General features: G+C 50.2%; 2 protein-coding genes across 2 annotated transcripts; both read left to right on the top strand.

Annotated features, from left to right (window-relative positions):
• Nucleotides 1-6,364: 6,364 nt before the first annotated feature.
• Nucleotides 6,365-12,185, top strand: LOC121161555 (aflatoxin B1 aldehyde reductase member 2-like). Its single transcript, XM_040988003.1, has 7 exons — nt 6,365-6,666; nt 7,744-7,931; nt 8,117-8,221; nt 8,835-8,931; nt 9,153-9,252; nt 9,404-9,533; nt 11,795-12,185. Exons 1-7 carry the CDS (start codon nt 6,450-6,452, stop codon nt 11,954-11,956), a joined length of 999 nt encoding a protein of 332 aa, XP_040843937.1. The 5' UTR covers nt 6,365-6,449; the 3' UTR covers nt 11,957-12,185.
• Nucleotides 12,186-16,211: 4,026 nt separating this feature from the next.
• LOC121161554 (aflatoxin B1 aldehyde reductase member 3-like) lies at nt 16,212-22,683 on the top strand. Its single transcript, XM_040988002.1, has 7 exons — nt 16,212-16,428; nt 18,415-18,602; nt 18,775-18,879; nt 19,477-19,573; nt 19,785-19,884; nt 20,329-20,458; nt 22,293-22,683. Exons 1-7 carry the CDS (start codon nt 16,212-16,214, stop codon nt 22,452-22,454), a joined length of 999 nt encoding a protein of 332 aa, XP_040843936.1. The 3' UTR covers nt 22,455-22,683.
• Nucleotides 22,684-24,150: the final 1,467 nt, after the last annotated feature.

Genomic DNA, 24,150 nt, shown 5'->3' with positions numbered 1-24,150 from the left:
TACCAAAAAGCTCCTTACTCCTATAATGTCCCTTTATGATTAAGGTAGAAATCAAAGCACAATTAGGAGTAATAACCTTTCTATGCATGGAAGGAAGATGCAGCCACTCTAAAGACCCTTGTTGTCACAAACATTCAGTTGGGTATGAACAGTAGGTAGTATAACTAATTGCCAAGGAAGATACCAATTTTTAATTAGCATTTCCATAATCAATATCAGGTTTTAAGTCTATTACTCCTCTATAGGCACAGCTTGGGTAAAATATTGCTGTCTTTTAAACCTCTGATTGTTCAGGGCTCGGGACTGGCCCTGCCAGGAGTTTCTTGACCACAGGTGCTGGCCATCATAATCAATTTTAGATTTACATTTACATACTTTTGCCCAATGTACACCTCTGTGACATTTAGAACTTATCCTAGGGCATTGACCCTTAGCAGTATTAGTGCCACATTTTTGAGCTAAAAGAGATGCTGCTTGGCATTGTTTTTGAAGGTGTCTGGGCTTACCACAATTAAAACAATTAGCATGACATTTAAATCTGTTTTGCTTTAACTCACTGCTTAATGCAGCACTCAACATTTCAGTTTTGTAACTTTCAGAGACAATATCCATACATCACCCTATTACTTGGGGGGCCCACCTCCCGTTTCCCTGCATCTCACCCTGTACAGACTGATCACTCAATTTAGATCCACTTCGAGGCAATAGAACTGTTCCATTCTTGTGGAATTTAGACTGACAAGCCTTTTGCCAATGAAATCCATTCTCACACCGTGGGCAGACAGTGCGAGGAATTATTTAAATTAGGGTTAGGAGTGTCCCTATAAGTTTTTTCCTGTTTGAAATTTTGGGATGAGTTTCTGGCAGGACAGCTGTGGCTGAAATGCCCTACTCTACCACAAGAATAGCAATTGTTTCTTTTTTTATTTCTTTGATTGCTTCTAATGTTCTTTAAAATCTGAGTAGCAGTTTGACCTTGAAGAGCTGCAGCGATAGTTAACCCTTGCATGTAAGATGGAGTTACTTCAGCACAAGCTTGAACATAGTCTGACAAATCTCCTGTCCTTCTCACTGGCTGAATTAAGGTCTGGCAAGTTGGAGTAGCATTTTCAAAAGCTAACTGTTTAACTATGAGATCTGTAGCTGTATTGTTAATTACTGTCCGGCTCACCGCTTCCGTGAACCGAGCTACGAACTCTGCAAAAGGCTCTTCTGGCTTCTGTTTAACATTTACAAAACCTGAAGACTTTTGATCTGGAGAAGGCAGGCGTTTCCATGCTCCTAGTGCCAGGGAGGAGATAAGCTCTACTGTCTCCTTAGGCAGAGCAAGTTGTTCTGAAATGCCAAGATGAGTGCCCTGTCCTAAAAGCATGTCTAAGGTAAGAGACTTGCCACACGTCACAGATCTCCGAGGCTTTACTTCTGCTTTAGCTAATTCCTCATATTCCATTTTCCACAAAAGGAAGTTTCCTCCTGTGAGGCAAGCCTTGGCAATCTGAAACCAATCATAGGGAGTCATCCACTTTGCTGCTAGTCCCTCCACCATTGCCATAGTGTATGGGGAGTTTGGCCTGTAGTCAGAGACCGCATGCTTTAGTTCTTTAATAAGCTTATAAGGCAACGGTTCCCATTCAGGCTCATCCCATTCATAGACAACAGGAAAACAGAAAAAATCACCTTCCTTATGTGCCTGCTGCATTGCCCCCCTAAAGCCAATCTTTGCTGGATCTGGTCTAGCTGGAAGGGGCTCACAAGGCTTAGCAGAATACCTTGCAGGCTTATCATCAACAGCAGGAGACCTACTATCATGTAACTCAGCCATTTGCCCCTTTTCACAATCTCTAACTCCTGATCTAAATATTTCTGGTTTTAAAAAATCTTCTTTCTCATCTGCTAAACCTTCCAGATCAGTTTTATGAAATTTTACGTTATTTTCAGGATGGACACTTTCCAAAGAGCCATTATAAATGCCTAAGCCTCCCTTACCAGGATTAAGAAGGAGAGTATGTTCTCTTGGCAGGGCTGAAGGTCCAGGATAAGGCTCAGGTCTCACATCTAGTCCTGCAGTTAAACCTTCCAAATGGCATATGCAGAGGATGGCATGCCCACTCGTCCATTAGTCCGATACCACCTTCTCATATCATTCCCTACCTGATTCCATGTGTGTGGGTCTAAAGTGTCCTGCTCAATAAACCATGGGCTAACTTTTTGTACAAATTCTAAAAATTCTAATAATTGCTTCTTGCTACCTTTAATGCCCTTCCTATGTAAGGTATGTTTAATAATATCAACATATAAACTTCGTTCACTAGAATCGCTCTGGCCCATTTTTACAGTACAGAGGGTACACGACTTCTCAATATAAGTTCTGACTATTCACCCCCTCCTAACCTGACCTTCTGTCAGGGGGCCTGCAGCACGCTGGGTGAAGTCCTATCCACGCTGCAAAGAGAAAGAAAGAAAAGACCTAATTTCATCGAGCACTGACGTTGGCCGCCACTTGCCTGTGTCCAGGACCTGCTGGGTTTGGAACTTGCGAAGGGTGTGTGGATGAGGCGCAAAGAGGAAAGAAAGACAGACCACTAGGATTTCATGATCATAATGGACAATGCGGGAAAGCTGTCTGCTTTATTTATACAGGAACAGTCAAACTCTGGCTCAGACCTTTTACGTCATGGTCAAGTGGGTGTTTCTAAAGATAACTCTGCCATTTGTTTTACCTAAAAACATTAGAAGTTCCTGCTACAACTGCAATTTTTATGCTACAACTCAATCTTGTATCACAAAGAAAAGGGGGACCTAAAGAATGAGGAAAGAATGAAACCCTAACTATAGGTCCTTTGATTAGCATAAGGTCAATGGGGACAGCCAAGACAGTAGGACTAATAGAAGGCCTTTTTGCAAGACATCAGTATTGACATTAACCTCCAAGCTGGCATTGAGTGAGAGGCCAACCTCACAGTAGCAAACAACGCCTGGATGGATTAGAGTTCTTCCACAGGGTGGTCCAGTGTCCATGCAAAAGAAGGTGGAGCTGCATTCAGGTGGTTGTAGAGACAGAGACATCCGTAGGGCGGGCCCTGCCAAACAGCGGGAAGTTCCTTGTGGCCCTGCCTACAATGGAACAATACTCTTCACACCTTTGTGTCCCCCACATCTGCTGCATGGACCCCAACAGAGTGGCACAATTGGCTTCAAGCAAAGAGCTGGGTACCAACTGTAATAAGTAAAATTAAATTGTAGACCTATGGTTGACACAGCTTAGAAACCTGCCCCAGGAGAAGACTGTGCTAACTAGAAGTACAATGACCAAGAGCAAAAGAAGAAGACACACAGGCAATATGAATATTACTGAGACTCCACTGCAAAGGAGCAAAGTCTTATGCCAACCTCAGAGTTAACAGAGGAAGACATCGAGAAAAAGAGGTACACAGAATTTAGAAAAGTCATTATAAAGCTTCTGATCAACAATCAGAAGCACATGCAAGAGTTCAAAGAATTTAAGGAATATGGTAAACAGGAAAAAGCAGCAATAAAGTAAATCAAGGCTGATACATCAGAAATTAAGAACACAGTAGAACAAATTAAAAGTACAGTGGAGAGTCTCCAAAATAGAATGAAAGATGCAGAAGAAAGAATTTCAAAATTGGAAGATATTTCCTGTCACCAGGGGGAAGCAAACAAAAAACTGGAAGCAGAACTGGATCAGGCTAAAAAAAAGTATTCAAGAATTGAAAAACACTGTCAAGGGACCAAATACAAGAGTTATTGGAGTCCCAGAAGGTGCAGAAAGAGAAACTGGTTTTACAAATATATTTAATGAAATAATAACGGAAAATTTCCCTCATCTAGAGAAAGAATTAGGAAACAACATCCAGGAGGGGCACAGAACTCCCAACAGACCTGATCAAAAGTGATCTTCACCAAGACACATGATCATCAAGCTCTCTTCAATTGAACATAAGGAAAAGATCCTTAAACGTGCACGTGAAAAAAATCAACTGACATATAAAGGAAGGCCAAATAAACTCACAGCAGACCTCTCACAGGAAACTACAGGCAAGAAGAGAATGGAGTGACACATTCCAGATGCTAAAAGCAAAAAAATTGTCAGTCCAGGATAACATACCCAGTAAAGCTTTCCTTTGTCTTTCAAAGTGAAATAAAATTCTTCCACAGTAAAGAAAAGTTAAAAGAATATGCCACTTCCAAACCTGCCCTACAAATGATACTTAAAGATGTTCTGTTGACAGAGAAAAGGAATAGCGCCACCAAAACCAAAGGCAAAGGGGAAGAACATCCCAGGAAAATAACAACAGAAGACTAAATCAATGAACAACCCATTCCTAAAATGACAGGACCAAATTACCACCAATACATATTAAACCTGAATGTAAACAGCCTAAACTCATCAATCAAATGTCATAGATTAAATGACTGGATTAAAAATCAAAACCCACCTATTTTTTGCCCACAGGAGACACATTACACCAACAAAATCGACGAAACTATATCTCACAGATTTTGATTTTTTGCTTTTTCTTAGTTTCATCTCTTCAAAGCAGCTTCATCTGATTATATTCTTCAGTGACTTAAAGATTCTAACATATCCGGATGTGAAGATACAATGCAGTATGCATCTTTACTTCCAAAGATGGACTGCCAATGAAACTGTTCACTATACCTTGACAATAGAATGCTGGACTCTGCCATTGTCCATGCCCACAATGATGGACATATGACTGTGTATGAATAATTATACTTAAGTAATGATATAGGGGAACTAGTTGGGGGGGAGATTGGGGAGAGGATAAGGGAAATCCCAGGAGCCTCTTTAATTGCATCATTAAATAATAATAATAAAGAATAAAAAGTCTGAGCCAGAGTTTGACTGCATCTGTATAAATAAAGTGGACAGCTTTCTCGTATTGTCCATTATGATCTCAGAATTTTAGTGGTCTGTTTCGTTCCCCTTTGCGCCTCATCCACGTACCCTTCTTGAGTTCCGAATTCAGCTGGAGTTGGACTCTGGCAGCCTTGCTTAAAAAGTTGTTCCTGAGCCTGAGTTATAGCACAGGTTGAAGTTCCAGAGGCTCCACTTCCCACCCAGCTCTGTGTTCCTGTGTCTGGCGAAGCAACAGAATATGGGAAAGTCCTTGGGTCCCTGCCACCTGTGTGGGAGGTCGAGATGGAGTTCCTGGCTCCTGACTGTGTTTGATGTCACTAGGGACTGAAAGATCCTTCTCTCTCCATCTCTAACTCTTTCAAATACATATGTCATTGAAAGAAATACAATCTTTTTTCTTACTGTAGAGAACAGTGTGGCACAGGTGGCTGAGTTACAGCTTGCAATGCCTGAATCTCCTGTGTGAGTAACAGGCTTTGGATCACCGTGCGCTTTCATGATGCAGCTCCCTGGTAACGCATCAGGGAAAGTAGCAGAAGATGGCCCAAGGGTTTCAGTGCTTGCCACCCACGTGGCAGAACAGCCTGGAGTTCCTGGCCTCTGGCTTGGCCTGCCTAAGCCCTGTGGGTTGAGTCCTTTGCAGAGAGCACCTGTGTCCCTGTGACTCAGCCAGGCAAACCAAGGAGTGGGTGCTCAAGAACAGAAGAAAGGTGTTGTCCCTTGGGTGGGCAACACGAGTCTATCACTTCTTCCTTGGAGCAGTGAGGCTGTTCCTGCAGGAACTCAGCCTGAGGCTCAGGGTCACGTGGCAATGTGAGCACAACACACTCAGGGTCACCCTGTCCTGCATGGGCTCAGGGAGGAGGGGCTAAGGGAGAGCAACAGAGTTCAAGCAGAAGTGGAGGAGGTGTGGCGCTGTGGCAGGAAGGACTGACCTTGGGCTGCCTGCCAACCCCAACACCCAGCTCAGTCCTGGACCTACGGCCAAAACCTTCATCATCCGTGGAAGCCACAGCCCCGGAGCCAATTCAGACGGTATTGGCTCTGTGGTGAGTTCACTTACGGCTGCTCCCTCGCCTTTAGCAACCACCCCCTCTCAGCAGCGCCTCGCCTCGCCTCGCCATGGGCTGTCCCTGTTTCCCCGACCTGGCTGCTTGCCATGGCGCCAGGTCCGTGTCTCTTGGCCCCTCTGCTCTCCCTGATCCTCTTGCTCCTCTCTACATCCCTTCTGCCTCCATGGTCCAGTCTCTGCTTCCCTTAATTCGTCCAGTCCCCACCCTGCTGTTGACCACAATTCCATTTCCCAGCCACAGCCATGACCCCAATCTTGCCAGTCACTGGATCCACATCTCCTCCCCCACCCCGCGCGGTATCAACTTGTCCTGCCCCACCCTCGGTACCGCCCCCATCGCTGCCACTTGAAAAAGCTTGTGTCCCTCAGGGATCCTTTATATGGCTCAGTAACTTTCTCTTTGGGTGCCACTTGCAAAGGCTCCTAGTTACACACTCAATTTTCCAGTCCTCTGTCGCTGTTGCTGCCACCATGTCCTGTCCGATGCCACAACGCCGGGCTGTCACCACGGTGCTGGGGGCCATGGAGTTTGGGCACCGCATGGACCAAGCAGCAAGCGTTGCAACGGTGCGTGCCTTCCTGGATCAGGGTTACAACGAGATCGACACGGCTTTCTTGTACAACGACGGCCAGTCGGAGACCATCCTGGGTGGCCTCGGACTCGGGCTGGGCCGCAGCGACTGCAAAGGTAACTGTGGTCCCTGAGCCTTACACAGCTGACCCTGCCCCCCAGGAAGTGGACCTAGCCTGGCACCTGCCACCCAACACCATTCTGGACACCTGGATGGTGCCTTGTCCTGTCTCCCTTTCTCCATTTTCCCCTCCAAAATCGTTGTTTAAGACCCAGTCTTGTGGCCTGGCTTGCAATCCTCCAGGCTAGCCTAGCACTGGGCACTGATCATGCAGGACCCTGGCAAAAGGCTTCCTCTCCTACAGACATGCGGGTGCCCGGGAACCACATGAGTGCTGCAACCTGTCCTCCAATGGACCCTAATCTTCACACTGTGTTATGACTGCACAATACCATCGGATTGGTACATAGTACAAAGATGCTCCTCCACTGTCCAGACCACCCCCTCTGCAGGGAACAAACCCAACTTTGTTCCTTGTGCCCTGTTGGGTTGGCAGTGCCATGAGCACCTAGGAGCCATGGTGGCCATAGCGCAGCATGGAGGGAAGGGTACAGTGTATGCCTCTCATGCCAGCTTCTGTCTGAGTCTACAGGATGCAGTCCCCTCCTCCAACTCAGCACTGAGGATGCCCAGCAGGGATCTCATCCCAGGGAGGACAGTGGAAGGCTGGTCCGAGAGGGAGCACTGTCCTCCCAGGGGTTAGAAGGTGGCCGTGGGAGTGTGAGGGAAGAGCAGCCGCAGGCAGGACCAGGGTGTGCCACCACTCCAAGACTTTGCCTCTAGAAGTGGTGCTGCAGGGAAGAGTGTTTTGTCCCTCTGGTTTCCAGAGATGGCAAGATTGGTGGAGCCATAGTGACTTAGGGGGTCTTGGGTGAAGAACTGGTGACACCCCTCCCCCAGCAGAGTAAGAGGCCGTGGCAGGTAACACAGGGGGCTTGTTGGGGGCTCGGGGGATCATAAGACATGGCAGGGGCTAGACCATCTGGCAGGTTCAGTCAGAGCTCTGAAGGTTCAACAGGCCCTGGAGGAGCCTCGCCACTGATCCCATTACTGTGAAGCACCTGCATCTCAGGGGATCCTCAAAGTCTGGGGGTCCCCTGCCCAGTGCGACCTCCATGTCTGTTGCCTCTTAGTGAAAATTGCCACCAAGGCCAACCCATTGGACGGGAAGACACTGAAGCCTGAGAGTGTGCGGTATCAGCTGGAGACTTCACTGAAGCGGCTGCAGAGTCCACGGGTGGACATCTTCTACCTGCACATGCCTGACCACAACACCCCCATAGAGGAGACGCTGCGTGCCTGCCATGAGCTGCACCAGGAGGTGAGAGTTGGGCAGCCCCGAGGGGCAGACTCTGTTTCCTCATACTGACAGTAGTGGGCGAGTAATCATGGAAATCCTGGAGTGGGACTTGATGCACATCTACCCACCCCAAAACCGACTTCCCCATGTTCCTCTTGCTGGCTCCCTGTCCTATACTGGGTTCTTAGCACAGCCTCTCTCCACAGGGCAAGTTTGTGGAGCTAGGCCTTTCCAACTATGCTGCCTGGGAGGTGGCTGAGATCTGTATGCTCTGCAAGAAGAACGGCTGGATCCAGCCCACCGTGTACCAGGTGAGGGCCAGTGCTCCACAGCTCTGCTTAACCTGGGGCCCTCACGCCAAACAGAGGAACCCTAGCTCTCTGAACCATCTTAGACCCTCTGGGTGGCTACTGGGTGAGACCTGGCAGACATCCCAGCTCCTCAGCCTGACTCAGGCAGCTCCTCCCTCTGTGCTGGCTGTGCACTGGCTCCTCCCTCATCCTGGCTTTACTGTCAGCCTGGGGCAGAGCTGAGTCCCTGGGAGAAGTGTTTAGGGCTCCCCCAGGTGGCTGTTCCCCAGGAAGCCTTTCCCTGTGGTTCCCAGGAGCCCAGTGCACAGGCTCTCCCTCAGCCCCTCACCCCAGGGAGCTAGGATATGTCCCCCTCGGGGTGCATGCTGGGCACTGGGCACAGCTCCCTGGGGCACACTGATGGCCTCTTTCCTTGATATTTCTTTTCTTGCCCCTTGCTTTGCCTCTATAAGTGGTGTTGCAGGGAAGGGTGCTTGTTCCTCTGGTTCATAGTCCTTCGAGGGATCTTAGTGTGACACCTAGCCCATGGGTGCCCATCCCTGTGGCATGGTTGGGGTATTCCTTGGTGAGTAGTACTTAATGATGCCCCTGCAACTGGCATCTGTCTCCACAGGGTGTGTACACCGCCATCACCCGCATGGTGGAGAAGGAGCTATTCCCCTGTCTCAGGCACTTTGGATTGAGGTTCTATGCTTACAGCCCTTTGGCTGGTACGTGGTGGCCTGGGCACAGGTCCCCCGGGTGAGAGGGCAGGCCTGACCCCATCTCTGCCTATGCTACCCAAGGGATGCCCATCAGGGTCTGGGAAGCCAAAGGGTCTGGAAAGGGGTGGGGCTGCTGTCTCCCTTGCTTCTGGGATCCTCCCACCTGATGAGTCTGACAGCCTCTGGGGGTGTCCTGGACCTGAGCTGTCATGGTGGCCTTCCTGCAGGTGGACTGCTGACTGGCAAGTACCAGTATGAGGACAAAGATGAACAAAAGCCCGAGAGCCGCTACTTTGGGAATTCATGGGCCGAATTCTTCAGGAAACGGTGAGTTTTGCTGGCTGTTAAGGAGGGAGCCAGCAACCTGGGGAGGCCCCTCCATGCACAGGTGTGGAGTGGGTCAGCTGCCTGGTTTGCTCTTTGTGGCCCCCATGTCACTCCATGGGTGTCACCTATGCCATCTTTCCCCTCTGCCCAGCTACTGGAAGGAGGAACACTTCAAGGGCATCGCCCTGGTGCAGAAGGCCCTGCAGGCTGCGTATGGCTCCAGCGCGCCCAGCATGACGTCAGCCGCCTTCCGCTGGTTGTACCACCACTCCCAGCTGAAGGTAACCCTGCTGTCCTGGACACAAACTTCTGCTGTTTAATGGGACCAGAGCATTTGTCTTTGCATGAAACAGACCCTAGATTTCATGGGTCTGTTTTTCACATTCTTAGCTCTAATGTATATGTTGAGTTCTGGAATAAGAGTTCACCAACATGAAATTGGCCATGACTTGGGCTTTATGTACCTGCTCTCCCACTGATGCTGATGAGGAAGAGCAGGTATATATGGCTATTACGGGGTTTGCAATGCTAGCACAGCAGTCTCTCTGCTGTGCTGGGCGCTGGGCCTCTGTCTCTGTGTAAGTCCTGTGTGAGGCTCCTTCCCAGTGTGGCTGGTAAAGGAGCACTCAGTCTGCAGTTAAGGCACCCATGAGTCCCATGTAAGGACTGGGTTCCATTCCTGGATTGGGGCCCTGGGTTCCATTCCTGGATTCCAGCCTCCTGCTGATAGAGACCCCGGGATGTTTGAAGCAGTTGACCCCTATCACTCACATCGGGATGTCTTTTATGCATCCCCCTCTAATCCTGGTTCCACACCTGCCCAGCTCTGGCTGTCATGGGCAGTGAAACAGCAAATGCGAGCCTTCTCTGTCCCTCTCTTGCCTTTTCTGTCTCCTGGTCTCTCAAGTAACAAACATAAAAGCAAATGTCGGGGTCCTAAGGATGAGGTAGCATAGTTAGGTAAGACTCTGCCTTCATCGTTGGCATCATATAAGGGCCCTTTGTTTGTATTCTGGCCACTCCACTTCCAACCTGCTCCCTCATTATAACCTGGGAAAATTGGAGAAGATGGACCTAGTCCTTGGGCTCCTGTACCCATGTAGGAGATCCATGAGAAACTCAAACTTCTGCCTTTGGAATAGCTATAACCATCAAACCCTTTGAAAGTGAATCAGTGGATGGAAGGTCTCTTAATCTCTCCTGTTCTCTCTGTAATTCTGCCCTTCAAATACATTGTTTTAAAATAAAAGAACACCTATTTGAAGAACAGAGATAAAAAAAAAACACTTTTACTTTTCTCCTAAGAGTCCTTTCAGAATGGACAATATCAATATGTTTATGTTGGTATGACTTTCAGTTGGCTAAACGTAGTGAAAGAAATATGAAAGAAGATTGTGAGGCTGCATGATGGTGGCTCAGTGCGCTGAGCCAAGACTGCAATAACAGCCTCCACCATGGTTGGCAGTTTGAGTCTTGGCTGCTCCACTTTTTTTTTTTAATCTGTAGAGACTTTATTTAATTCACACAAATATGCCTGTCAGCTTGTTCCATATTGAGTTCGCATGAGAGTCACTGAAGTTCAGATGCACTGCCTGCTCTGCCTGTGGTTAATCAGTCACCAGGTACACCAGGCCTGAGTCACAGGTCTTTAGAGACCATTTACAGAATACTTTGTACATCAGTTTCACAATCAGGATTACACATCAGAATTGCTTGGGTAATGTTTAAAAGTGCTAATGTTCTGGTTGAACATAGACCAACGGAAAACCTGTGCCTGGGAGTGGGAACGAGCATGTGAAACAATGCAGGCTTAGTTAAGCAGACTGACTGCCCCACTTCTGAGCATGCTCCCTGCTGATGCTCCTGGAAAATGGACAACAGATGGTCCAGCACATGTGCACATCACCCACATGGAGACCCGGCTGCAGTGCCAAGCTCTGCCTCTGTCCTGGGTGAGCCCTGTCAGTGTCTGCCTGTGGGCTAATGAACCAGCAGGTGGAAACTCTCTAACTCTATGGCGCTCTCTAACTCTGACTTTCAAATGAATAAATACAGCTTTAGATAAAACCTGAGTTCCACACATGCCAAGAGTCCACAAGCAGTTCATGGACAATGTGTATTATGAAATATGTTGAAAGCGTTTTCAAATCTCATCACCCTAACAACCTCAGCTTCTGCTTCCTGTGTCCATGACCTCCTTGATTCCCCCTCATGTGTCATCAAGGCTCACTAGGGCATGCTGAGGGCTGTGTGTGATCTCTCACTCCCCTGACCACACTGAGAGTGGAGGACACGCAGGCTCAGAGAGGGTAACTAGCTAAGCCACGTTTGCTCAGCTGCTGTGTGGCAGGACCGGGCTCTGGATGAAGGTCTGTGTGGGTTAGCAGGTGGTCCCAGGGACAAGGACACCGGCAGGGAGTGACAAAGCCAGAGCTGCCCAGGCCACTGGGGTCCTCTCTGGCCCAGGGACCCAGAGCTAGGTGGGAAGCAGGGCTGGGAAACGAGTGTGGCTTTGTGAGCTGACGTGTGCTATTCCCTGCAGGGCACCCATGGGGATGCGGTCATCCTGGGCATGTCCAGCCTGCAGCAGCTGGAGACGAACCTGGCAGCCGTGAAGGAGGGGCCACTGAAGTCAGAAGTCGTGGAGGCCTTTGAGCAAGCCTGGAACCTGGCTGTCCCCAAAGCTATCAACTACTACTTCTAGGCCCTGAGTGAATCAGGCTGCCCTGGCCCTTGTACCGTCCACTTTGCTCTATCTCCTAATCCCCTCTGTCTTCCACTGACCATGTGGTCTCTGAGGACTTTCTGCTCCCTGCCTGCTCCTCCCCTGCCTTATACCTTTACTGTGTGGAAGCTGAGGCCGAGCCCCACACAACACACCTTGTACAATAAAGCTGCCCTGCCCTGGCTGCAGCTGGGCTTGGGTGAACCCACCAATGTGTCTGCTCTGCTGCTTGCAGCTTGTTCCCTGCCTGCCCTGCTTGCTGAGAGCAGGGCTGAGCAAAGCCTGAGTCTTCAAGGGTGGATGTCAGGGATCGTCCAGCAAGGGTGTCTCTCAGAGTGGTTCCTGGATATTGCCTGTACTCTTGGGGGACAAGGGGTTCTGTTTCTCTCAGACTGAGGAAAGGGGTGTCCTCTGCTGTAGGATGCTCTCCCTTGGGACCCCCCTTCAGGCCTTGGCATGGGGACACTTGCAACTGGTGCATCAACAGCAAGAATGGGGTCCCAGAGCCAAAATCACACTGAGAAAAACAAGTGGGAGGACTCATCTTTCCTTATTTGAGACCGACTGCAGAGCTACAGCAGGAGACAGTGTGGGATGCCTGCAGGATAGACACGAGTCAGAGAACTAGAGCTGTGAGTTCTGAAATGCCCGTGCCCGGGGACTGCGAGTGGGTTTGAGAGAAGTGGGGAGGGAGTCGTCCTCAGCCTGGGGTTCTGGGATGACCAGTGTCCTCAGGCAAATGTGTCCTCAGCTTGCACACCTGGCTCATAGGATCCCCCCAGATCAACTGCACATGGAAGAACCCCAAGTGTCAAGGCTACATCTTAAACATCTTAGGGGAAAACCCAGGAGTAAATCTTCACAACTTTGAGCTAGGCAGGGATTTCTGAGGTAAGTCACAAGACGTCAAGGAATGTAAACTAATAAACTGGACAATAAGCAGAGAGTTAAACCTAAAGTTTTATTAACAATTAAGGGAATGAGGGTAGTGATGTATGGATGAAAACTGAAGGCTTGTTGCAAGCATTGTGGCATGTGGTCGTAATGGGGTGCGAGCAAGATCACAGCAGACATGTCTAAGGTTTATAAAGGAGTCTTCATTAACCAAGCTTGGTGATAATAGAGCACACCTGAAATAGCAAATCACAAGTCCATATGGCAATCCAGCCAATCAAAATGTAACCAAACATAACCCAACCAAACGTAATCCAACCAAGGAAACCACAAGAGGAACAAATGGTCATTACTCTTAAGACCCTCCGTTAAGCTGAAGACCTGTGTCCCAGCTTCCCCAGCAATATAAGCTATCTTAAGACACATGCAATGAATAACCTGAGCACCCTTACAAAGCTGCGGACATTCACCTTTCCCTGGCTTTTCTGCCCACATTACACTACTGTTCGGCCTCACCTCTCCTGAAACTCGTGACAGCACACAAGCCAGAAATAACACTGCTAAATCCATCGTCCCATCTAAGCAGAACGCAGGGCCAATGCTCAGGGGATTACAGGTCCTGGGTCAGCCAAGAGGGGAGGTGCTAGATCAACGGAAGCACGTGACCAGAAAGAGAGCAAGCCCCTGATTCACGGGCCTTTTAAAGGGCCTTATGAAGCAAGTGGTTAAACAACAATGCAATACCATCCCCTCTCAGCTGATAGGTGAGTCACAGGTGCCTATGAACAAATACCTAGGTGGTAGGGAGGAGTGGCTGAGGATAGAATTTCTTTTCCATTGCTGTTAGGACCCACCTTCAGGATAGTGGGTAAGGGACAAAACCACATTTCATTTGCCCACTGTCAATGGGTGTTGACTATCACTGGCTGCACCCTATAATAGAACTGGACCACAACCCATGGCATCAACATCCTGTACGGGTGCCAGTTTGTGTCCTGGGTGTTCCACTTCTGATTCAGCTCCCTGCTAAGGCCTGGGAAAGCAATAAAAGTTGGATCAAGTCCTTGGGATTCTGCACCCTCATGGGAGACCCAGAAGAAGCTCTTGGCTCCTGGCATCATTTTAGATTAGCTTTGATGATTGTGGCCATTTGGAGCACGAAGCAGTGGATGGAAGAGCTCTACTCTGTCTCTTCTTTCTGTTACTCTTTAAATAAAAATAAAGGTATATATATATATATATATATTTAAATTGGAGGTTGATTCAATTATGATATTGGAGTGGCAGTTCTAGTGAGAATGTGTCCTCTCACCAGGTCAGGGCCCCACAAGGCAGTTCTCTAAGAGGCATGGGTATATAGATATATATTTATGCAGAGTTCAGGCCAGCTCTTCTCTCTGCTTCCTAAACCTCCATGGGCACCTCAGTCTTGCAAGTGCGCCCCCACCTCCCACCCTTCATGGACACAAAGACATCAAGACTATTGAATTTGGACAACTACCTGCAAAACCATGAACAGAATGACCCTTCTCCCTTGATCAGTAGCTTGCACCTCCAGCTTTTGTAGATTAAGTAATCAGAGGCTGACACATTCAGCTATCAGGCTACCATGGGAAAACAAATATTTTGCCAACCACATATCAGCCAAGGAGCCTATGTCTAGGATACAACAAGGGCTCTTATCACTTGATACAACATGGACACAACTCAACATGGACTGTACCTGGGCAGAAGACAGGGATAGACCTGTCTCCAAGAATATACAATTGGTAGGCTGGCATGGCGGCCCCGAGGCTAAACTGTCTTGCACATGCTGGAATCCCGTATGGATGCCGGTTCGTGTCTGGCTGTTCCACTTCCCATCAGCTGTCTGCTTGTAGTCTGGGAAAGCAGTAGAGTGTGGTCCAAAGCCTTGGGACCCTGTACCCTGGTGAGATACCAGCAAACAGAAGAATTTTCTCTATCTCCTACTCTCTGTAGATCTGCCTTTCCGATTAAAAAAAAGACTATACCAATGGAAAAAGTGCAGGAAAAACTCCCCATTGCATTGCTGAGAGAGGAATTGCAAAATCACAGTGACTCAGCAGGAAAACTTCAATCAAGCCACACCCCCTATCAAGGCTGGGGAGGGAAAGTGTTGATGGGGGTTGGAGAACTATAACCTTCACCTGCTGCTTCTGGGAAAGGGAACTGGAAGAGCCACATGGAGAGCAGGCTGGCAGCCCCCAAGAGAGCCAACACTGAAGCATGCGCCCAGCCAGGCACTGCATGTGTGTACTGTGGTCAAGAGAAATGAAGCCTGTGTCCTCATCAAAGCTTGTCCATGGATCTTCAGAGCAGCATCACTCGTGACAGCGAGAAAGTGGGAACAGCCCCCAGTGTCCATCAAGTAAGCAATGGATAAACCACATGAAGCACACAGGTGCAACACAACACTCTCCAGCCACAAGAAGGATGAGGATCATGGCCCTGGGCACCGCCAGTCCTGTGAGAGCCCAGGAAAGAGTCCTGGCTCCTGGCCTTGGTTGATGCCTTTTGGGGAGTGAACCACCACATGGAATCTCTCTCTTTCTCCCCCGTGAATATGTGACTATATTTCTCTGTCATTCAGACAGGCAAACAGATGAGAATAAAAGTTTAGAAACAGAAGAAAGGCATTATGCCTTGTGTGTTCAACACAGCGCTCGCACTTCTTTCCTAGAACAGGTGAAGTTATCCCTGCACCAGGATGAGCTTCACAGCCCCTGAGGAGTCTGAAACTTGGGGACAAACAGCATTGTGGCCACACTGTATGGGCTCTGGGGGACAACAGGACCTGGGAGAGTTCAGGCAGAAATGGTAGGAGGTGGGGCTGTGGGGTAGGGAAGTCTGACTTCACATTGGCTGTCATCTATGACTGTGACACCCAGCTCAGCCTTGGGACCCTAGCCAGTGCCTGAATCATCAATGCAAAGCCACAACCAAGGCAGAGAGAAACTGAATCAGATGGGCCCTGTGGCAGGTCCAGGTGTGGTTTCTCCCCTGTCTCTGTTGCCACCACCTGAGTCTGGCCCCTCTGCTTGTATGCCTCTGTCCCCCACCCTCACTGCTCCACACCCCTGTCCTTAGCCTTACTTCCCTGTCCTGCTCCAACCTCTGTGACCTTTGGCTCATATGGTCCAGTCCCACCCAAGGCCACACCTCTGCCTGGCAACACCCCAGACTACCAGACTACTACCTGATTGGCTAGTCACGCCTGCAAAATTCTTAGAAAGAGCACAAGGGCTCTCAATTTACATCCAGCCTGCAAAGAGTCTAATCCACACACTCATTGTCTGAGTCCTCTGTTGCTTCTGCCACCATGTCCTGTCCAATGCCACAGCGCCGGGCCGTCAACACAGTTCTGGGTGCCATGGAGTTTGGGCGACGCATGGACCAAGCCGCGAGCGCAGCTTCATTGCGCACCTTCCTGGATCAGGGCTACAACGAGATCGACACGGCCTTCTACTATGCAGAAGGCCAGTCGGAGACCATCCTGGGCGGCCTGGGACTCGGGCTGGGCCGCAGCGACTGCAAAGGTATAGAGGTTCCCTGATTCCTCTTTGCGCATTTCACTGCTGACGGTGATCCGAAGCATGGGGGTACAACCAGGCAGCTGCAGCTCTAGGAACCCCAAGGCCAAAGGGAAGCAGCTTCTTGTGGGTCTGGATTGAGCCTTCTCTTGTCTCCCTTTTCCTCTCCAGAAAAGTTGCCCAGATCCACTTAACTGGTCGAATATGCAAACTTGTACCCTGGCCCATCCCTGGTACTGATCCTGCAGGATCCTCGCACAGGGCTGCCTCTCGTCAAGATAGCACAGGTTGCCTTGAACACCAGGCCTTGGGCCCTTCACACCTACCTGGGGTTGGCACAGCTCCAAACAGACTTGGAACACGGTAGAGATCTGCTTCCTCCATTAACCAGGCCTCCCGCTCTGCTGCTCCTGCCTTTGCTCCCAGTGCCCTGCTGGGTTGGCAGCGCCATGAAGACCCAGGAGCCATGGTGGCCCCTGCAAAGCACGGAGGGAGGGGTACAGTATGTGATGCCTCTCCCGCCAGCATCTGTCTGAGGTTACAGGATGCAACCCCCTCTTCCAGCTCAACACTGAGCATGCCCAGCAGGGAGCCTGTCCCTGGGAGGCATGGAGAAGGCTGCTCAGAGACGGGAGTACTGTTCTTCAAGGGGTTAAAAGTGGCCGTGGGTGTGCTAGGGAAGAGCTGCTGCAGGCAGAGCTGGGGTGTGCCATGGCTCGAGACTGGCATGGCTCGGGGAGCTGCAGGTCATGTAAGAAACACATGGAAGGGGCCCAACAATGTAGCCTAGTAACTGGATTCCTCACCTGTCACATGCCAGGTATCCATATGAAAGCAGGATCTAATCCCAGCAGCCACACTTCCCATCCAGTTCCCTGCTTGTGGCCTCAGAAAGCAGTCAAGGATGGCCCAAAGCCTTGGCACGCTGAACCCATGGGGGAGACCCAGAGTAGGACCTGGGCGATTGGCTTTAGATCCGTGCAACTTAGGCCGTGCAACCACTAGTGGAGTGAATGATCAGATGAAAGATCTCCCTCTGTCTCTCCTGCTCTCTCTATATCTGACTTTCCAATAAAAAATAACAAGTGAATATTTGAAAAAAACATAAATAAGAAGAAGGACGTGGTAGGGTGGAAATGCCCTTGGCTATGATAAGCCCTGGGAGTGGCTTTAGCCCGGAATGGCAGGTGCAGTGAGAACTCATCAGTGTCAGCAATGTCAATGTTGTGTGTTGGCACCTTAACCTCCTTCCCTGGAGAGGCATGGCCGGGTGGAGTCTTACCCCTGATCCCACTGCTCTGAGGCACCTGCATCTCAAGGAATCCCCTCTACATACCCTGGCTGCTGGGCTCCCAGGACAACTCACATCTGGTTCTTATTGTTGCTGCTGATTCTTTTCCTGAAGTTGCTAGTGTCCTAATCAAATCCTTCTGCCCTCTCCTTGAGGCTGGGTCACTGGGCCACAGTCGTCTTGGTTAGATCCAGAGAGGGTGGAGGATGATGGAGGAATGGAAATGTCCCCAGTGAGTGTCACCAAACCTCATCTCTTCCAGGTCAGAGGTCCCCAAACCAAGTGCTCCTGCCCCTGTCCTCTGCCTGGACCCCAGCTCTGAAGCAGGCTTCCTCCACATCCCAGGCAGCAGCCTCTGCCTTCTCTGTGGACTCTCAGAGTCAGACTCCAAGGAAATCTTGAACTCATGTATGGCCTTGTCCATCTGTGCTCTGGGATCCCCAAGCACCTTGTACCCTGCCCTGCTTCCCAAACTCTCAGCAGGTGCTCATCCTGCAGCACCTCGTGACAGGTGCAGCCTGTTCCTCAGCCATGGTGCAGGTGGGAGAAATGAGGCTCAGAGAGGCCTGGGAACTTCTCCAGGACCTAGAGCTGTGAGGGCAGAGCTGGGAAGGGCAGTCAGCTGTGTCTCTCCACTGTTGCACTGGACACAGGGCAGTGTGTGACAAATTAGTCTGACCCTCATGTCTGATGTCTCCTAGTGAAAATTGCCACCAAGGCCCTCCCATATGATGGACAGACACTGAAGCCTGAAAGTGTGCGCTACCAGCTGGAGACTTCACTGAAGCGGCTGCAGAGTCCACGGGTGGACATCTTCTACCTGCACATGCCAGACCGCAACACCCCCATAGAAGAGACGCTGCGTGCCTGCAATGAACTGCACCAAGAGGTGAGAGTTGGGCAGACTTTGTTTCCTCATTCTGACAGTAGTGGGTGAGTATATTAGGGCAGTCCCTGAGTTGGACTTGGTACACATCTACCTACCCCAAAACCTCTTCCCCCATGCTTCTTTTGGTGGCTTCCTGTTCTACACTAGTGCTGAGCACTGCCTCTCTCCACAGGGCAAGTTTGTGGAGCTAGGCCTTTCCAACTATGCTGCCTGGGAGGTGGCTGAGATCTGCACCCTGTGCAAGAAGAATGGCTGGATCCAGCCCACTGTGTACCAGGTGAGGGCCAGTGCTCCACAGCTCTGCTTAACCTGGGGTCCTATCCCCAGAAAGGAACCCTAGCATTCTGTGCTGTTTCAGACCCTTGGGTGGCTACTGGGTGAGACCTGGCAGACATCCCAGCTCCTCAGCCTGACCCAGGCAGCTCCTCCCTCTGTGCTGGCTGTGCACTGGCTCCTCCCTCATCCTGGCTTTACTGTCAGCCTGGGGCAGAGCTGAGTCCCTGGGAGAAGTGTTTAGGGCTCCCCCAGGTGGCTGTTGCCCAGGAAGCCTTTCCCTGTGGTTCCCAGGAGCCCCAGTGCACAGGCCCTCCCTCATCCCCTCTTCCCCCTGTAAGATGTGTCCTACTAGGTGTGTGGGTTAGGCATGGACACAGCTCCCTGGGGCACAGTGATGGCTTCTTTCCTTGATGATCCTGTTTTTTCACCTTGCTCTAAGCCCCTGGAGCGGAAGGGTCTTTTCCCTCTGGTTCATAGTCCTTCTGGGAGTCTTAGTGTGACACCCAGCCCTGGGGTGCCCATCACTGTGGCATGGTTGGGGTACTTCTCAGTATATAGTACTTGGAGATACCCATGCTGTGGGCATCTGTCCCCACAGGGCACATATAGCGCCATAGCCCGGATGGGAGAGAAGGAGCTGTTCCCCTGTCTCAGGCACTTTGGATTGAGGTTCTATGCCTATAGTCCATTGGCCGGTAGGTGGTGCCCTGGGCATAGGTCCACCAGGTGAGAGGGCAGGCCTGGTCCCTTCTCTGCAGCTACCAGTGCCTGAGGGATTCTGATCCAGAGTGTGGGAAGGATGGGTCTCCTCCCTTTCACGCCCCCTGGGGTCTCTCCACTTGAGAGGTCTAGTAGCATCTTGTAAGGTCCTGGGCCTGGGTTATCAGTTTGGTACCCTTCCTGCAGGTGGGCTGCTGACTGGCAAGTTCAAGTTTGAGGACAAGGATGAAAAAAAGTCAGAGGGTCGCTACTTTAATGGTCCATGGGCTGAATTCCTCAAGAACATGTGAGTTCTGCTGTCTGGCAGAGGGGATGTCTGTTGCTTTCTGAGGGCAGGTCCTTCCTGCCTGTACCAACTCAACACCTGCATGGGGTTTCTGTCTTCCTGGGGCTCCTGTGAAGTATGACATCCCAGTTCCGTGTGGCCTTTCAGGTCCTAGATCTGCCCTTAGCAGTCACCTCCTGGTGGGAAGAACTGAGCCTCAAGGTGCAGAAGGCCTGGGCTCTGCCCTGTCTCAGCTCCCTTCGCTGCACTCAGTCACATGAGGGCAGGTGCATAACTCTCAGGACCAGAGATGTCATTAGGTCCTCTGGGGAGGGAGCCAGCAGCCTGGGGAGGTTCCTCCATGCAGCAAGTGTGGATTGGTTCAGCTGCCTTGTTGGCTGTTTGGCTTGCCCTCCGGTATCATCCCATGGGTGTGACCCTGTGCCACTTTTCCCCTCTGCCCAGCTACTGGAAGGAGGAACACTTCAAGGGCATCGCCCTGGTGCAGAAGGCCCTGCAGGCTGCGTGTGGATCCAACGCCCCCAGCTTGACCTCAGCTGCCATTCGCTGGATATACCACCACTCCCAGCTGAAGGTAACCCTGTGGTCCTGACATGCGGCTTCTGACTAAATTGGGGGGGGCCAGATTCTGTCTTCTCCGGAAGCTTCTTTTGTCACATGCTTGTGCTGAGTTCTGAAATACGGGCTCACAAACATAAAGTTGACCGTGACTGTGTCTTTATGCACCTGCTGTTCCATGATGCTGATGTGGAATGGCAAGTGCACATGGCTATTAGGGGGATTGCAATGCTAGCACCATAGTAGCTGGAATCATATCAGTCTCTCCTGTCCTGGGAGCTGGTCTCTGTCTCTGAGTCAGCCCTGTGCGAGTTTCCTCTTGTCTTTGCTCAGGGAGTACACATTCCCCGTGCTCTGAGCCCTAACTCCAGCTTTCTGGAAGCTGGTGAAGGTTGAAGTAGTTGACCCCTGCCACCTGCATCAGAGTGTCTTTTATGTGGCTCCCCATCCTCGTGCCATACTGGCCCAGCCTGACTGTTGTGGGCCTCTGGGCTGTGGAGCACCAAATGGGAGCCCTCTCTGTCTCTCTTTTCTTCTCTGTCTCCTGGTCTCTCAACAATCATATCAGGAAATGATGGGATCCTGATGATGTGGTGATACAGTGGGCTAAGACACTGCCTGCAACATTGGCATCCCATATGGATACTGGTTTGTGTACTGCCTACTCCACGTCCAACTAACCTCCTATTTATAACCTGGTGAATCTTGAGAGGATGGGCCAAATTATTAGGCTCCTGCATTTGTGTAGGAGACTTGGGAGAAACTCAAGGCTTCCGGCTTTGGATCGACATTGATGATTATAACACATTTAAGTGAACCAGCCATGGAAAATCCCACTGCTTCTCCCCTCTTTGTAAGTCTGCCTTTCAAATACAAATATGTCATTTTATGGAAAAAAACGAAGCACTCTGGAAGAACAGAGTTTAAAAACACATTTATGTCAATCATCACCATTTCTTTGGATAAAAGATCTCAATGAGTTTCAGTTGCTATGCGTTTCAAATAGCTTGAAAGTAGCACAGAATTATAAACAAACATTTTGAGGAGCCATCATTGGGGCTCAGTGGGCTGAGCCAAGGACTGTAATTAGAGCCTCCCCCATGATCAGCAGTCTGAGTCTTGGCTGCTCCACTTCTGAGCATGCTCCCTGCTGATCCTCCTGGGAAATGGACAGAAGATGGTCCAGTACATGTGCCCACACACCCACATGAAGACCCAGCTGTAGTGGCAGGCTCTGCCTCTGTCCTGGGTGAGCCATCAGTGTCTGCCTGTGGGCTAATGAACCAGCAGGTAGAAACTCTCTAACTCTATAGCGCTCTCTAAGTGTGACTTTCAAATGAATAAATATATCTTTAGATAAAATCTGAGTTCCACACATGCCAAGAGTCCACAAGCAGTTCATGGACAATGTGTATTATGAAATATGTTGAAAGCATTTCCAAATCTTATGACCCTAACAACCTCAGCTTCTGCTTCCTGTGTCCATGACCTCTGTGATTCCTCCTCATGTGTCATCAAGGCTCACTAGGGCACGCTGAGGGCTGTGTGTGATCTCTCACTCCCTTGACCACACTGAGAGTGGAGGACACGCAGGCTCAGAGAGGGTCACTAGCTAAGCCACGTTTGCTCAGCTGCTGGGTGGCAGGACCGGGCTCTGGATGAAGGTCTGTGTGGGTTAGCAGGTGGCCCCAGAGACAAGGACACAGGCAGGGAGTGAAAAAGCCAGAGCTGCCCAGGTCCCTTGAATCCTCTCTGGCCCAGGGACCCAGAGCTGGGCGGGCTCAGGTATGGGAAATGAGTGTGGCTGCAGTCCCTGTGCTGCATGAGCTGACGTGTGCTGTTCCCTGCAGGGCACCCATGGGGACGCAGTCATCCTGGGCATGTCCAGCCTGCAGCAGCTGGAGATGAACCTGGCAGCTGTGAAGGAGGGACCCCTGAAGTCAGAAGTCGTGGAGGCCTTTGACCAAGCCTGGAACCTGGCTGTCCCCAAAGCTGCCAACTACTACCGCTAGGCCACAGATGACACATGTATAGTAGCTTATGTGTCAACCCCTTTGTTCTTTCCCAGAACCCCTCTATCTTCCATTAACCAGTGTGGTCTCTAAAGACTTTCTGCTCCCTGCCTGCTCCTCCCCTGCCTAGTGCCTTTACAGTGTGGGAGGCTGAGGCCGAGCCCCACACAGCACATCCTGTGGAATAAAGCTGCCCTGCCCTGGCTGCAGCTGGGCTCGGGTGAACCCACCAATGTGTCTGCTCTGCTGCTTGCAACATGTTCCCTGCCTGCTCTGGGCTTCTGAGAGGGGGCACTGTGCAGTATTGGGTCTTCAAGGGCAGATGTCAGGGATTGTCCAGCAAGGGTGTCTCTCAGAGTGGTTCCTAGATATTGCCTGTACTCTTTGGGGGACAAGGGACCCTCTGTCTCCCTCAGACTGAGGAAAGGGGCGCGCCTTGCTGCAGGGCTCTCTCCTTCAGGACCCCCCTTCAGGGCTTGGGTAGGTGACACTTGCCACATGTGCTGCCATGAGTGTCAACAGCAAGAACGGGTCCCAGAGCCAAAATCACACTGAGAAAAACAAGTGGGAGGACTCATCTTTCCTGATTTGAGACTGACTGCAGAGCTACAGCAGGAGACAGTGTGGAATGCCTGTAGGATAGACACGAGTCAGAGAACTAGAGCTGTGAGTTCTAAAATGCCCGTGCCCGGGGACTGCGAGTGGGTTTGAGAGAAGTGGGGAGGGAATCGTCCTCAGCCTGGGGTTCTGGGATGACCAGTGTCCTCAGGCAGATGTCTGAGCTTGCACACCTGGCTCACACCATCCCCCCAGATCAACTGCACATGGAAGAACCCCAAGTGTCAAGGCTATTTCCTAAAACTCTTAGGGGAAAACCCAGGAGTGAATCTTCACAACTTTGAGCTAGGCAAGGATTTCTTAGGTAAGTCACAAGATGTCAAGGAATGTAAACCAATGAACTGGACAATAAGCAGACAGTTAGACCTAAAGTTATATTAACAATTAAGGGATTGAGGGTAGTGATGTATGGATAATAATTAGAGGCCTGGAGCTTGTGCTGTGGCATGGTGGACTGGATTTCCACCCATGATACCACATTCCACATGGGTGCCTGTTTGTATGCTGGGTGCCCCATTTCAGATCAGCTCTCTGCTATGGCCTGGGAAAGCAGTAAAGAATGAGTCAAGTCCTTGGGATCCTGCACCCACATGGAGGATGCAGAAAAAGCTCCTCACTTCATATTGGTTTAGCTCTGATCTTTCATGCTAAATTGAGATGGAACCAATGGATGGAAGAGTTCTTTCTATGTCTCTTGCTTCTATTTTTAATTGGGGTTTGATTCAATTGTGATACTGGTGTGGCAGATCTAGTGGGAACATGTCCTCTGTTTTGGTGAGTCCTCATGGGGCAGTTAGTTCTCTTAGAGGCTTGGATATATACACAGAGTTACGCCCAGCTAATCCCTTTGCTTCCTGGGCTGACAAGGGACCCTCGTTCTCCGCTCTCCATGGACAAGTGGTATTTGAGCTTCCTGACAATGGACAACCAACTTGTGAAAGCATGAGCTGAGATGAATTTTCCCCAACCATGATTAGCTTCTCCCAGTTGATGTAGGGCAAGCAATGCAAAGTTGACATGTACAACCATCAGGGCATGATGGGAGAAAATATTTGCCAACAACATCATCAGCCAAGGA

This window comes from Ochotona curzoniae, unplaced genomic scaffold (genome assembly GCF_017591425.1).
Source record: "Ochotona curzoniae isolate NIBS_2020 unplaced genomic scaffold, NIBS_Ocur_1.0 contig_4792, whole genome shotgun sequence".
NCBI lineage: Eukaryota > Metazoa > Chordata > Mammalia > Lagomorpha > Ochotonidae > Ochotona > Ochotona curzoniae.
This window is presented reverse-complemented; position numbering and strand designations above follow the sequence as displayed.

What these genes read in the sequence shown, in the direction of transcription:
- LOC121161555 (XM_040988003.1), top strand. Translation starts at nt 6,450, where the DNA reads ATGTCCTGTCCGATGCCACAACGCCGGGCTGTCACCACGGTGCTGGGG. An exon ending in GGGCCGCAGCGACTGCAAAG is followed by an intron (nt 6,667 to 7,743) that starts GTAACTGTGGTC and finishes GTTGCCTCTTAG; the next exon opens with TGAAAATTGCCACCAAGGCC. An exon ending in TCCAGCCCACCGTGTACCAG is followed by an intron (nt 8,222 to 8,834) that starts GTGAGGGCCAGT and finishes CTGTCTCCACAG; the next exon opens with GGTGTGTACACCGCCATCAC.
- LOC121161554 (XM_040988002.1), top strand. Translation starts at nt 16,212, where the DNA reads ATGTCCTGTCCAATGCCACAGCGCCGGGCCGTCAACACAGTTCTGGGT. An exon ending in GGGCCGCAGCGACTGCAAAG is followed by an intron (nt 16,429 to 18,414) that starts GTATAGAGGTTC and finishes GATGTCTCCTAG; the next exon opens with TGAAAATTGCCACCAAGGCC. An exon ending in GCAATGAACTGCACCAAGAG is followed by an intron (nt 18,603 to 18,774) that starts GTGAGAGTTGGG and finishes CTCTCTCCACAG; the next exon opens with GGCAAGTTTGTGGAGCTAGG.